Genomic DNA, 15,343 nt, shown 5'->3' with positions numbered 1-15,343 from the left:
CATAATCATTAGGATATTTTAGCGATCCGCATTCTATATGTGGGGGCAGCCTTCAGATGTGAGCTAAACTTGCACCTGATATGAGTTGTTAGGCTATGGATGAGAAAGTGAACTTGTTCCAAACGTTTAGCTCAGTTGTATGCTGCTTTGCGATCTAATAACAGCAAGGGTTGCATTAAATAGGCGCAATATTTTTTTATGATGCATTTGACAGAGTTCAATTCAATCGCGCAAAATAAAATAAAATATTATTTGTCACATGTGCCGAAATACTACAGGTGTAGACCTTACAGTGAAATGCTTACTTACAAGCCCTTAACCAACAATGCAGTTTTCCTATAAACAAAAGCATTCAGACATTCCTCTCAAAGCACAGGAATGTCGATTCGCTCGTGAGTAGTATTATCAGAGGACTTTGGAGTTTGCCAAAAAACAGTAGGTTATATTCTGGTTAATCAATGTCCAGATTTCAGTTTCTATTTAACCGATCTAACAGTAGGCTACAGTTTCCTTGAAATGCCATAGGCCTATTTGAAGTCTTGTGACTGTCGAATTTGTATAGTTTCTCACATTAATCACACAATAACATAGCCGGCACTGCTATCATCTTTTTTTTACCACTTCACCAAATATTTTCAAAACATTACTTTTTTTGGCCTTCCCTTCTCTTAATTTTTAACTCTCCTTTCGCGGCTTTTGTCTTATTGAATTTAAGTTCGACAATGTAATTTTTGCCTCCGTGATTGATGTTAACTTTTTCTGCCAGTTCCCAAAAGTATGCAATTTGGCGCGCGTACAGTTAGACCCTAAAGTTTAGGCTTATGCACTAATACCAGATAACCTAAAAGAATGAAAGAAAAAAGGCAATGTAAACTATATAAATTACGCAATAATTATGCATTAATGGATTTTTTTATGGTATTGTTTCTCTTAATTCAACCCGCCCTTCAGCCACACAATATTTAATGACACTAAACTCGTCCACCCCGCGATAACCGCAGGGACTATCACTATTGTGGATGATGTTGTTTCTGGGGTTTGGCTGATGCCTTGTCAACTCAAACAACAACAAAAAAATAGGCATATACAATAGAAAGGAAGAGAGAAGCGAAAGATAAAGACAGAGTTGGACACCAGCAGAGCTGTAGTGCCAGCGGGTGTTTTCGCAGGCTATTTTATTGCTTTTCCACTTTAACTTCATTAGGAGCTAGAGTAGGGCTGTAGTTAGAGCTTCATAAAAAGTATATTAGCCACAGATGAATTGCCTCACAACATGGAGGACATTAATCAGCAGCTCAAATGGACACCGACGTGAGGCGTCTGTCTTGCCACCACAGGCGGTCCCGGGATCACATTTACAGACTTCGTAGGGGGCATGGATGGTTTGGGGGGGGGGGTGCATGCATGCCTGGTGCTGCTGTGATGATTTAGAGCAGATCGACACTGCAGGAGACCCACGGTGGGGGAGCCGTGGGGGGGCGCAGCACGAGAGGAAGAAGGCACATTAGTGTAACATCCTCCTGAGAGCATTAACTCTCTCTGCACAATGGTAGTCTGTACGTTTGTTCTATCATGTTTAATATTGTTGATGGTAAGTTATGAGCACTACTCATCTGTCACGCCTCATTTGGTGCCAGATATGTTGCTATTCACCCTGCTCAATTCCACTTTACTGTAGGTATGTGATTCTAGTCATAGACTGGTTGCAAAACTTGACAATACTATGGTGGCAGGGTTAGCTGACTGCTGTATGTCTCGTGGGCAAACAGTGAACACCTCCCTTTAGCCTTGGCCAACTCTGTGCCTGGCTCCCCCTGGAGGTAGAGGTGCTAACAGGCAAGAGAAATAGCTGGGGCTCATAGCTGACGAGGGAGAGAGACAGATACAGAGCGAGACAGAAAGAGAGACCCCTCTGATTTCCCCTGGCAATCACTAAGCTAACTCTTAGCTGTGGATCCTTTCTCTCTTCTTCATTAGCAGCCCACTAGCAGAGGAGAGGAGCTGCCTTCAACACTCCCACTGTAACACGCCTATACTTGGACAACCTGCAGAATCACATACCTTTAATAATCCATTCCACTGGCCACAGGGCTACAGCAACTTTCCATCAAACAATATTCCATCGGCCTTATCAGTTTATGATTTTCTCCTCTGTTCTGGCTTAGTTGTGTTTCGCAAAACGATGATTGGACTAATTTCGCAATCTATTATTCATGCTGCTTTATGAGAAAGGGAATTTTAGTGGGGAAAATTATTCACACAGCAATATGTTCTGGCCCAGTGAACTGATTGGATATGCAGTAAACGGAGGGAGATGAGACTGTATCAGTCCGCCTCAGCACTGTGCTCTAGTCACAGAAATCTGCTAGCTTACATAGAGCTCTAGTTGTCACCATGACCACCATTGATCACACAAACATGAAACACTGAATTCACTCCCATCCACCTCCACAAAGGATGATTGTAGTGTGAGAGTAGCGCTGCATTGATCTCCAACCACAGACAGTAAGACACCTCTTCTCAGGTTGATGCTGACCTCTAACTCCTCTAGAGCCACCAGGCTGATCTCTCTGACCTTCTCCATATCGGCTCCAATAATTGGTGGCGTGCTGTGCCTCTAAGGGAGGGCTTCCAGCACCGAGCATCCAGCACTACAGGACTCTTTAGTTGGATGGTTCCTCAGACCCAATAGGGAAATGGTATTCACACACAAGATTCACACATCCTGTCTGTGTTGTGGTTCTGATGTTTGGGTTCTCTGCTGTATGGTAGACTGGTTGGACTGAGTTTCATTGGTTTTCATTTGGTGATACTAGTGCAATCCCTTCAAGTGAACCATTGATTTGATATTCAACTGACAGTTTATGATAATTTTAGATGGTTGAAATGAGAATAATATGTTTTTATTGGTCTTTACTGGCTGTAGAGTAAATCAGCTTGTAACATTTTACTGTGCTCTGAGTAATGAGTATCTTTGGTTGCTAAGGTCTCAGCCAGATAACCTCGTTGCTAAGGAAACCTTGAAACCTCAGATCTCAAAATATCCATAACATCTGTGACTGGTGATTTCACTGAGAAAATACTAAATATTGTACTATTTTGTCTCCCACACAAATCTCTCAATTTATCTTTCCCCTCTCAGGTAAAGGAGATGTGTTTGGAGATGTGTTCTGGAAAGAGACCACTCTTGCACACGCGTGTGCTAACGTGCGGGCGCTGACGTACTGCGACCTGCACGTCATCAAGAGAGAGGCACTGCACAAGGTTCTGGAGTTCTACACAGCCTTTGCGAACTCCTTCTCACGCAACCTTATCCTCACCTGCAACCTACGCAAGCGGGTATGAGTTACGCAGTGACACGCACAACACACCACACACACACACACTCACACTCACTGACAACCACATGTCAGTCTTCCTCCTTTTTCCTCCCTCTTCTGTATCCTATTTTCTCATCTAAAACTTTTGCAGAGCGCTTTTGTTGCCTTTCTCCTTGACTGCAGATAGTTAGTTCTCCGATCACTAGTGCTGAGCATTAACTGAAATTTCAGTTTTATTTGAATTCCTTTTCTTTCTTTTTTCTTTTTCGGTGAGCTCAATGTGCACATTGCACAGTTTCTCTAGAGATAAATCATATCAAGCCTGAACTGTGCGATGTTGTAGTTTCCAACAGGCCAATATTCTATATAGTTTAGAGCAGAAAATGTGGTAATTAACTACAATCACCATAATCCATTGTATGCCTACTTGTCCGGTCTGTTTTTTATTTTATTTACTTCTGCTACATTAGATCAGTGTGGGACAGACACTGAGCGAGAGAAGAATGCGTGATCGAGAGAGATAGAGAGCAGTGTCTTCTCTTGGTATCTCTACCTGAAAATAGATGATCTAAGTGACTGATAGTTGGTATTCAGTATCCATAAAAGTATGTCTAATTAACTTTGAAGCATTACTAAAATAATGATTTTGTCAGACAGCATAGGCAGCAGCTCTATAGAGATGAGATGATGACTTGGTAATCAAATAAAACAAATGTAATATACACAACTGAAATATTTTATTAAATATATTAATGTGAATAAATTATGGTTAGTAAGTGATAAGCCGTTATGGGCAGTCACTACCATCATGGGACTTTTATTAATTGTTTTATTCAGTGTTGTTTGGGACTGCTCGTTCAACTCAATGTGTCCCTTGTACTGTAAAATAAATTAAACACCCTCCCCCCTCATAGAATTAACTCAAAACCATGTTTACAACCACAAATAGCATTAACTGTAGTGAGTATCTATCTACTTTGCTTTTGTGGCACAATCGATGCCACGTAGTGCTACGGGTCAGAAGGTTGAGGGTTCGCTGACCATCACAGGGGAGCTCACTCTCTCTGCCTGTTTCATTACTTCACAATCAGAGCTGGCTGCAGACAATGATCAGCTAGGGGGAAGGTAGATTTTCAGCATTTTGATGCCATCTTTATACTTAAATAAAATACTGTATATGCAGTTCATTTTTCACCATCAGGTTTCTGTGCCAATGTACCACATAACCAATAAAGAAAAAAAAACATACTGACGTGGTTTGCGTTTTCAACACCACAATAAATAGATGTCAATCTCGACAAACAGAAAACAAATCCCTCCTTACCTTGTAGCCTTACCCAGTATCGAAGGCTTGGCTTGACGATCTCTGAATGTTTTTAAACTTTTTTGATTTGATTCATCAATGGCCTCTGCACAGTTTGGATTGATTGATTGATTGATTTTATTATAAAAATACATACAGTATATACACAAATCATTTTAAAAGTTACCATGATTGCACAATAAAGTCGGGGACTTATTTCCATTGTGGTCCCTACATTTTCTGCAGCATATGCTACAGTAATATAAGGACTGAACGCACATCTAATGTACACATCTCTGGCTTTTGGGGTCACCTTATTTTTTAACATAGCTACAGTACATCTATGGGCTTTTATGTTTTTCTGTCATGTGTAATGTGTGGTAGCCTTTCATAGGCTGTCTATTGGATAACGGCACAATCATTTTGGGTTTTTTGGGCTTGGGCTCATAAAATGTCATTAATGTAGGGCTCATAAAATGTATTTAATGTATGGCTTATCAGGCTCAGGTAGCATCAGGCTTGAATTTTCATGCTGACCAAAGCTCTAATCAAATCAAGACATATTAGAATACTTCTGTTTTGGGAGGGAAATACCGGCTTACCTGAGAGAAAAGTGATTATTCTTGGATGGAACATTTGTAAAATAATGAGAAAATATTCAACCCTAGTCTGGAGCTTATTCTTTAGATGTTTGGGGCTGCTGGGGAACCATGATGTGCAGGCATAATCAAAGTGACACTGGACTAGCGCACTTGCCAGAGTCTTTAGGGTGTCTATAAGTTCCCATCCAATTGGCGATAGATTTTAATGCAAATTTTCTGAAATCTGCATAAAACAATATTCACATTTTGGGGTTTACTTTAGGAGAATTTGGCGCCGCACAGCGTGACCGGGAAGATTTTAATTTACCAGACATTTGAGAAATTTACCAGATCCGAATTGGCTCAGCCAGCACCATCAAAAAACAAAGTATATTGGCCAAATGAGCCACACTTACGTGTCCTTAAAAACAGCCTATAACAAATGACAAAAACACTATTCCTTATCTTTCTATATATAGTATATGCAAAACTTTATAGACATTTTAAAAAAAAATAGTTTTTTAGGCTACTTTCCTAAAACAATAATTGTCCACCTCACAGTCCAGCTGTCAGAGATTTGAGCACTAAATGCATCAGGGCATTGCATGTATAGGCTTAGGGTCCACTGTGTGATATTAATATTTAACAACAAGCTTAGGCCTAGCCCCAGAGAGATAGAGAGAGAGATAGTCGCTTTGGATAAAAGCGTCTGCTACAGTAAATGGCATATATTATTCTATATTATAGAGATATGCTGGCGGCTTGCTACGGTACCGACATGCATGTCTTTATGTCAGATGGCATACGAGCAGGCTATTATGCTGCGGCAAAAACAGCATTACAGTTGGAACAATTAGGCCAAAGAAAATGGCATAACAGAATGAAGCAAAACACTTGCAAACTGGTTTAAACCTTCACAGGATATATCACAGCAATTACCAACAAAGGCAAGTGCCTACCATACCCAACAAATGACAGAAATAGGCTCTTATAACCTACAGTATCTTAAAATAAATACGGAGTACACAATTAAAAAGACAGATCAAATTTAATTTGTCCAATGAAAATGTCTCAACAGAATTAAACAAAATAGGTTCAGCATATTTACAGAACTGGTTTCGATTAATAAATAGCCTTACAATGATATACAATAATAATAATAATAATGATAAAACAAATGATTTTAAATACATTTAAGTTCCAATATTGCATCCTACCTGAATAGGGAGTTGCACAGTAACCTACATTCTTCTCATCTTAGTCCACTACCATATTAAAACTTAAATTAAATTACCCTTGAAGGCTTTTCACTATAGGCATACTCTTTTTCCTCTAACTTTTGTTTTACACAATCAACAGTAGCCTAAGCCAAGGCTCCTCTGTTTTTCTCTCCCCTCAGCAGCAGGCGCACCTGTGCATAAGGCGAGAGAGAATGGTGCTTAAGCCAAATTGTTATTAACTTTTCTTTTTTTAACTGTCAAATCCTGGAGCATTTTCCCATCAGAGTTGTGTTTTCATCAAATTGACTTGTTACAGATAAAAGTCTCTGTGTAAATACATAAAAAATACAAGTTCAATGGATTTCCATTGCTTCTTCAACTCTAGGCAAGCTGATGGTTTTGTCACTAAGCATGTTGCGTACAGTAGGTGTAGGGAATGTGCCCACTCTGCTATTGGCACGTGCGCTCTAGCCAACAGCTTGCAGATACAGTGCCTTCGGAAAGTACTCAGACCCCCTGACTTTTTCCGCATTGTGTTACGTTAAAGCAATTTACACACAATACACGATAATGACAAAGTGAAAACAGATTTTTCAAAATGTTGCTAATTTATAAATAAAAACAGAAAAACCTTATTTACATAAGTATTCAGACCTTTTGCTATGATACTCGAAATTGAGCTCAGGTGCAACCTGTTTCCATTGATCATCCTTGAGATGTTTCTACAACTTGATTGGAGTCCACCTGTGTTAAATTCAATTGATTGGACATGATTTGGAAAGGCACACACCTGTCTATATAAAAGGTCCCACAGTTGACAGTTCATGTCAGAACAAAAACCAAGTCATGAGGTCGAAGGAATTGTACGTATAACTCAGAGACAGGATTGTGTCAAGGCACAGATCTGGGGAAGGGTAGCAAAAAATGTCTGCAGCATTGAAGGTTCCCAAGAACACAGTGGCCTCCATCATTCTTAAATGGAAGAAGTTTGGAACCACCAAGACTCTTCCTAGAGCTGGCCGCCCGGCCAATCTGAGCAATCGGGGGAGAAGGGCCTTGGTCAGGGAGGTGACCATGAACCCGATGGTCACTCTGACAGAGCTCTAGAGTACCTCTGTAGAGATGGGAGAACCTTCAGGAAGGAACCATCTCTGCAGCACTACACCAATCAGGACTTTATGGTAGAGTGACCAGACGGAAGCCACTCCTCAGTAAAAGGCACATGACAGCCCACTTGGAGTTTGCCAAAGGCACCTAAGACTCTCAGACCATGAGCAACAAGAGTCTCTGGTCTGATGAAACCGAGATTGAACTCTTTGGCCTGAATGCCATGCATTACGTCTGGAGGAAACCTGGCACCATCCCTACGGTGGAGCATGGTGGTGGCAGCAGCATGCTAAGGGGATGTTTTTCAGAGGCAGGGACTCGGGGACTAGTCAGGATCAAGACAAAGATGACCAGAGCAAAATAGAGAGAGATAGAGATCCTTAATGAAAACCTGCTCAGGATCTCAAACTGGGGGTGAAGGTTCACCTTCCAACAAGACAATGCCCCTAAGCACACAGCCAAGACAACGCAGGAGTGGCTTCGGGACATGTCTCTGAATATCCTTGAGTGGCCCAGCCAGAGCCCGGACTTTAACACGATCTAAGAGACCTGAAAATAGCTGTGCAGCAACGCTCCCCATCCAACCTGACAGAGCCTGAGAGGATCTGCAGAGAAGAATGGGAGAAACTCCCCAACAACAGGTGTGCCAAGTTTGTAGCGTCGCACCCAAGAAGACTTGAGGTTGTAATCGCTGCTAAAGAAGCTTCAACAAAGTACTGAGTAAAGGATCTGAATACTTATGTAAATGTGATATAAAAAAATTGGTCAAGGGGCCTGAATTCTTTCCGAATGCACTGTATGATTGCTAGTTAGCCTATTACAGATGCGGACAAAGGATCCACCTACCACTATTGTCACTATGAATGGTGGATAGAGGGCAGGACAGACCGTTAGACTGATAGACTATACTGACCTGTGGCATAGTATAAGTTAGCACACGGAAAAGCGTAGGTCATAAGGGAAGTACCAAAACACCTTGATACAGGGGAGGAGCATGCAAGCAGATGAGGAAATTTGTCTATATGGAAGAAATAATAGAGTAAATCCTGCAATAGAGCGAATTTACTCCATGGAAAAAACACACTACCCTCCTCTTTGCCCAATAAAAAACCCCACAAACCTCCCCAAAGCAACAAAAACTAGTTTGACAACCCTCCCCTATTTTGGACCACCCCTCCCCCCAGTAAATTGTGATCTGTCCATTACAGCATTCAACCCACATAATACATAGTGTATTTAATGTTTAAAAAATAACCGCGATTCATTTTTATAAATGGAACCGAAACCGAACCGACCTCAAAAAACACTAATTGTTCAGCACTTCCTATCACTCTTGAGGGAACTCTGGAATGTAATTCTCACATTATTAGGTTATTAATCCTAAAGGTATTTACCATGTTTATTCTCTCTACACCCAATAGGTATTTTGTCAGAGCCATTTTCACATAATGAATTATATATTAAATACTAATAGACTCCTTACTTACTGTGGCCTTTTAGCAGTTAACAGACCGCCAACATGTCTGTGGGTGTTATCTCTCAGTGAGAAATAGCAGAGGTAGCCTTTACCCTCAGAGCTGATACTCTGTTTATGCATGTGTGTGTGTGTGTGTGTGTGTGTGTTGAACTGCGGCTATATTAAATCAATCAAATGCATCAGCCGATGTCACAAAGTGCTATACAGAAACGCAGCCTAAAACTCCAAACAGCAAGCAATGCAGTTGTAGCAGCACGTGGCTAGGAAAAACTCCCTAGAAAGGCGGGAACCTAGGAAGAAACCTATAGAGGAACCAGTCTCTGAGGGGTGGCCTGTCCTCTTCTGGCTGTGCCGGGTGGAGATTATAACAGTACATGGCCAAGATGTTCAAATGTTCATAGATGACCAGCAGGGTCAAATAATAATAATCACAGTGGTTGTAGAGGGTGCAACAAGTCAGCACCTCAGGAGTAAATGTCAGTTGGTTTTTCATAGCCAAGAATTTAGAGTTCGAGACAGCAGGTGCGGTAGAGAGAGAGAGTCGAAAACCGCAGGTCCAGGAAAAGGTAGCACGTCCGGTGAACAGGTCAGGGTTCCATAGCCGCAGGCAGAACAATTGAAACTGGAGCAGCAGCACGACCAGGTGGACATGAGGCCAGGTAGTCCCGAGGCATGGTCCCATGGGAGGGAGAGAGAATTAGAGGGAGCATACTTACATTCACACAGGACACCAGATAAGACAGGAGAATTACACCAGATATAACAGACTGACCCTAGCCCCCTGACACAAGCTATTGCAGCATAGATACTGGAGGCTGAGACAGGAGGGGTTCGGAGACACTGTGGCCCCGTCCGACAATACCCCCGGACAGGGCCAACCAGGCAGAATATGACCCCACCCATTTTGCCAAAGCACAGCCCCTCCACCACTATAGGGATATCTGCAAACCACCAACTTACTACCCTGAGACAAGGCTGAGTATAGCCCATGAAGATCTCCCCCACAGCACGAACCCAAGGGGGCGCCAACCCGAACAGGAAGATCACGTCAGTGACTCAACCTACTCAAGTGACACACCCCTCCTAGGGACGGCATGGAAGAGCACCAGTAAGCCAGTGACTCAGCCCCCGTAATAGGGTCAGAGGCAGAGAATCCCAGTGGAGAGATGGGAAGCGGCCAGTCAGAGACAGCAATGCCTGGTCTCTGTTTTGAGTTTGTGAGCTGGTACCATGGCTGGTGCTTGAGAGTGTGTGTAATGAATTGGTCTGATGGAGCACTGATTGAGTTCCATCTCCATGACTCATTATCTTATTAGTCACAATGCAGTGTGAGAGATGTCACACAGCCATCAGGCACATGACGACGGCTATTTGGGTCAGCCCTGGACCTGTACTGAGGCAGGCCTGCTTGCTATTCTGCACCTGGAGTTCGTGACATACTGTATGTCTGTCATTCAGTCCATTAGTGACTATGGCTGGTGTAAATAAGTGTGGAAGGTGTTTTTCTAGCATTTCAGCATACACAGTGTACTTTCATAACGAACAGAACTTTTGTCTTTCTCAAATAATCTCATAAATGCATACTTTGTGGGTATGCAGAAACAAATACTCAAACTGTTGATCCTTTTGATTATAAAAACATTGAATTCATGTATTTTAAGTTGTTCCTTCACCTGATCCAATTATTTCATACAACACTTGACAAATGATTTCAAAAGACAAAGTTGAATGCTCACGTTAAAAATGGGGCCCTGTGAATTTTCAACACAAAGCACCTTTCTCTCTCTTTCTTAGTCTGAGCGATTGCTTCTATCTTGGTAAGATGAGCATTAAGTTACCTAACCATTTTCTCATTTAAGAAAACACTTCAGGGCTTTTAGACTCTTTACCTGACTAAAGAGAGCTATATTGCTTTAAAAAACACATGCAAATCTGCTCTTTTTCTTTTGCCTAAAGGGGCCACTGCACATTGTTAAGCAAAATCTATACTGTACTTCTGCAGCGCTTTAAGGTTCTGGTTTTAAAATGATCCGTTTTGAATATTTTCACAGTGCGTGCTGTCGAATACTAGGCTACCAATACTTTTCAGAGAATTCTAGATCTCTGGAGTATTCCTCTTATACATTTAGGTTGAAAGCCTAAGAAGCGAACATCCACAGAGTGCACCAAATATTTACAGAATATCTGTGTCGTTAGGGGCTCTTTTCTATGGTTTATTTTTGTTAGCTGGGACAGCTTGTGGGCTTGGAGGACAATGGTATGAGACGCCTGACCCTGCAGACAAGGATACTTTTACCAGCCGACTGATGTATTAGTAATGAGAGTTTCCACAAAAAACCCAGACCAAAAAAATACCATGATTTTGGGGATTTTCACAAAATGTAATCAATCCATAGAATAGTCTTTTGGAGGAATGATTGTTGACATATTTAACATTTGTATCTAAAAGCATAATTGAGAAATAATGAATCAAAGCATAGTTATTACATTTTGCCCTTACCCATTAAGACTCCTTAATGTTTTATCTGTAGAGGCTGTAAAGGAAAAATCGGTGTCATATGAGTTGTAATATGAGTAGTATTTTGATTTCAATAAAAACATTTTAAATTAATTTATGAATATTGAAAAATATAAACATGAATATTGAAAATATTGTCTGAAAATATGTTTATTTGTTCATTTTCAACACACTGATACAGCCTAACTGATAAAACTGCACAGTTTTGATTTGTGATTTTCAAATAGAGCAGTGGTCACCAACCTTTTTTGAATCAAGATCACTTTCTGAGTCAAAATGCAAGCCGAAATCTACCGCTGTGATTTTTTTGGAACATGACTTAACATTAACCTATTAAAAACAGTACTGTGAGGTTTGTGCAGTAGGCTATAGGCCCAATACATTATCACCGCATATAGGCTTTTCTTGAATTGCCCTGCCAATGCATTGGTGTTCGGACCATTTTTAGGTAGGCTATATGATCACACCGGTAAGAGCATACATTTAAATAATTTGCTTTTTATTTTTATTTTACTGGGCTGATGATCCCTGCATCTGATGGTCAGTCTCAGCGGAAGGAGAGAGCAGTAGACAGAGGTTTCGTCTCTCAACATCCCTCTGCTCTCCCTTTCCTCCGCTGACACTGACCAAAAAGGGACACACCGTCTTCCAGCTGATGGGGGAACTCGAGTCGCACTGCATTATTTCTGCCTCATGCACAAATTCATGTTGTTACTCCTATGAAGTGAGAAAGTGAAATATTCCTTGATACTAAAAAAGACCCAAGCTGCTAATAATAACAATGCAAGCCTATTGATACACTTTCCTACTCATTCATTACAGTTGCAGTGCTGGTTGTAGCGTGAGTTGAAGTAGGAAGAACACATATTTCATGGATTATAAAAGTTTTGAACAAAAAGTGTGGACAGTGCTGAGTGAGAACTTAAACATAAACTCACTCATAAAAACAGCAGCTCTGCTGTATTCGTTGACAGTCTCTCTCTAGTCGTGGTTTTAAACTTTTTGAAATCTCACAATATCAACTTTGCTGTAGCTTCCTTTTACACCTGCTACATTACTCCAGACACGGTAATCTGAGCCATCCGATTGGCCACAGGTAGGACTATAGTGTACCAGATTAGCTCTCCGGGCCCCCTCCTGGACAGCTGAATCGGGTGCACCTACAGTCAAAAGCGCGAGATAAAAAAATTGGAACGCAAGGCCTTATTTTTTATTTTTTTTACAGAAACGGTTGGAGATCAACTAGAAATGACTTGGAGATCGACCAGTTGCTCGAGATCGACTGGTTGGTGACCACTGAAATAGAGTACAGTCTTGACATCACGATATATCGTCTTGTATTTCACGATATATCGTCAATGTCAAATATAACCCTAGTAAGCAATGTAACCAATCACAGCCCTCCTTTTACACATCCTCCAAATCACCAGCAGATGGTGACCATTTTTTAAATCAATTTTCATATTCACTTAGTTGGTAATGCTTACAAATACCACTAAAAGTAGCAGAGATCCCACTCCCAAACTTTTCATAGACCCTTCAAACATTCAGCTTCCAGCTGCGTACCCCTTCCAGCACCAGGGTCAGCGCACTCTCAAATGTTGTTTTTTGCCATCATTGTAAGCCTGCCACACACACACACACACACACAATACGATACATTTATTTAACATAAGAATGAGTGTGAGTTTTTGTCACAACCCGGCTCGTGGGAAATGACAAAGAGCTCTTATAGGACCAGGGCACAAATAATAATATAATAATAATCAATAATTTAGCCATCTTACATATTAAACCTTATTTGTTCATCAAAAATGGTGAATAACTCACCACAGGTTAATGAGAAGGGTGTGCTTGAAAGGATGCACATAACTCTGCAGTGTTGGGTTGTATTGGAGTGAGTCTCAGTCTTAAATCATTTTCCACACACAGTCTGTGCCTGTATTTAGTTTTCATGCTAGTGAGGGCCGAGAATCCACTATCACATAAGTACGTGGTTGCAAAGGGAATCAGTGTCTTAACAACGCAATTTACCAAGGCATGATACTCTGAGCGCAGCCCTATCCAGAAATCTGGCAGTGGCTTCTGATTAAATAAAATGTTCACAGAAGAGGATGTCAATATTGCAGAAGAGGATATCTTCCTTAATTAACCCCCATAAACGTAACGGACATATACCAGGAGCTGTGCCAGGCCCGCCACGTCTGACCTGCGGTTTTCGACTCATCCAGCTGTAACGCCTAGGATTCACTGGCTTGTATGCGAAGCAGTAATTGTTTCAAAACATTTCCTGCCATGTCACTGATGCGTTGTGAAACAATGTTGTTTGATGAAGACATTGTCTGTATAGTTTTTTGGGCCTTTTCCCCCAGCATTGCCCCAGCCATATCCGCGGCAGCAGGAAGAATTAAGTCCTCCACAATAGTATGGGGCTTGCCTGTCCTAGCCACTCGGTAGCTCACAATATAAGACGCTTCTAGCCCCTTCTTATTAATGGTATCTGTTGCTTCTATACATGTCATACTACTCAAAAGACGTCTTAATTCTCACTCCAAAAACTCATTTTTCAAATTGGCATGTTTCGTTTCTAAATGTCTGCGCAAGAGTGAAGGTTTCATTGAGTTGTGAGACAGTACTTTTGCACATATAACACACTGTGGCTGAGGAAAGGCACTACTCTCAATATAAGTGAACCCCAAATCAATGTAGTTCTCATCATATTTGTGCCTCTTCGATGGTCCAACGTCCCTGTCTGTTGTTCGGTGCTTTCCCGGGTAAGGGGGCAGTAGCTCTTCAGCTGCATCAGATTCACAAATCAAATCAAAGTTTATTTGTCACGTGCGCCGAATACAACAGGTGTAGACCTTACAGTGAAATGCTTACTTACAGGCTCTAACCAACAGTGCAAAAAAGGTATTAGGTGAACAATAGGTAAGTAAAGAAATAAAAACAACAGTAAAAAAGACAGTGAAAAATAACAGTAGCGAGGCTCTATACAGGCACTGGTTAGTTGGGCTGATTGAGGTAGTATGTACATGTAGATATGGTTAAAGTGACTATGCATATATGATAAACGGAGAGTAGCAGTAGCGTAAAAGAGGGGGTGGCGGGTGGTGGGTGGCGGGACACAGTGCAGATAGCCCGGTTAGCCAATGTGCGGTGGCACTGGTTGGTCGGGCCAATTGAGGTAGTATGTACATGAATGTATAGTTAAAGTGACTATGTATATATGATAAACAGAGAGTAACAGCAGCGTAAAAGAGGGGTTGGGGGGGGGGCACAATGCAAATAGTCCGGGTAGCCATTTAATTACCTGTTCAGGAGTCTTAAGGCTTGGGGGTAAAAACTGTTGGGAAGCCTTTTTGTCCTAGACTTGGCACTCCGGTACCGCTTGCCATGCAGTAGTAGAGAGAACAGTCTATGACTGGGGTGGCTGGGGTCTTTGACAATTTTTAGGGCCTTCCTCTTCCTCACCTGGTGTAGAGGTCCAGGATGGCAGGCAGCTTAGCCAAAGTGATGTACTGGGCCGTATGCACTACCTTCTGTAGTGCCTTGCGGTCAGAGGCCGAGCAATTGCCGTACCAGGCAGTGATGCAACCGGTCAGGATGCTCTCGATGTTGCAGTTGTAGAACCTTTTGAGGATCTCGGGACCATTGCGAAATCTTTTTAGTTTCCTGAGGGGGAATAGACTTTGTCGTGCCCTCTTCACAACTGTCTTGGTGTGTTTGGACCATTCTAGTTTGTTGGTGATGTGGACACCAAGGAATTTGAAGCTCTCAGCCTGCTCCACTACAGCCCCGTCGATGAGAATGGGGA

At 41.7% G+C, this 15,343-nt stretch overlaps 1 protein-coding gene across 1 annotated transcript in view; it reads left to right on the top strand.

Moving 5' to 3' along the window:
• Positions 1 to 15,343, top strand: part of kcnh5b (potassium voltage-gated channel, subfamily H (eag-related), member 5b) — a 102,006-nt gene that overhangs the window by 72,295 nt on the left and 14,368 nt on the right. Inside the window, exon 10 of the mRNA XM_071365885.1 lies at positions 3,143 to 3,339. Coding sequence (XP_071221986.1) covers positions 3,143 to 3,339 — 197 coding nt within the window. The remainder of the gene's footprint in view (positions 1 to 3,142; positions 3,340 to 15,343) is intronic.

The sequence above is a fragment of the Salvelinus alpinus genome, chromosome 25, assembly GCF_045679555.1.
Source record: "Salvelinus alpinus chromosome 25, SLU_Salpinus.1, whole genome shotgun sequence".
NCBI lineage: Eukaryota > Metazoa > Chordata > Actinopteri > Salmoniformes > Salmonidae > Salvelinus > Salvelinus alpinus.
The sequence above is the reverse complement of the archived record's forward strand: the minus strand, read 5'-3'. Positions and strand labels throughout refer to the sequence as shown.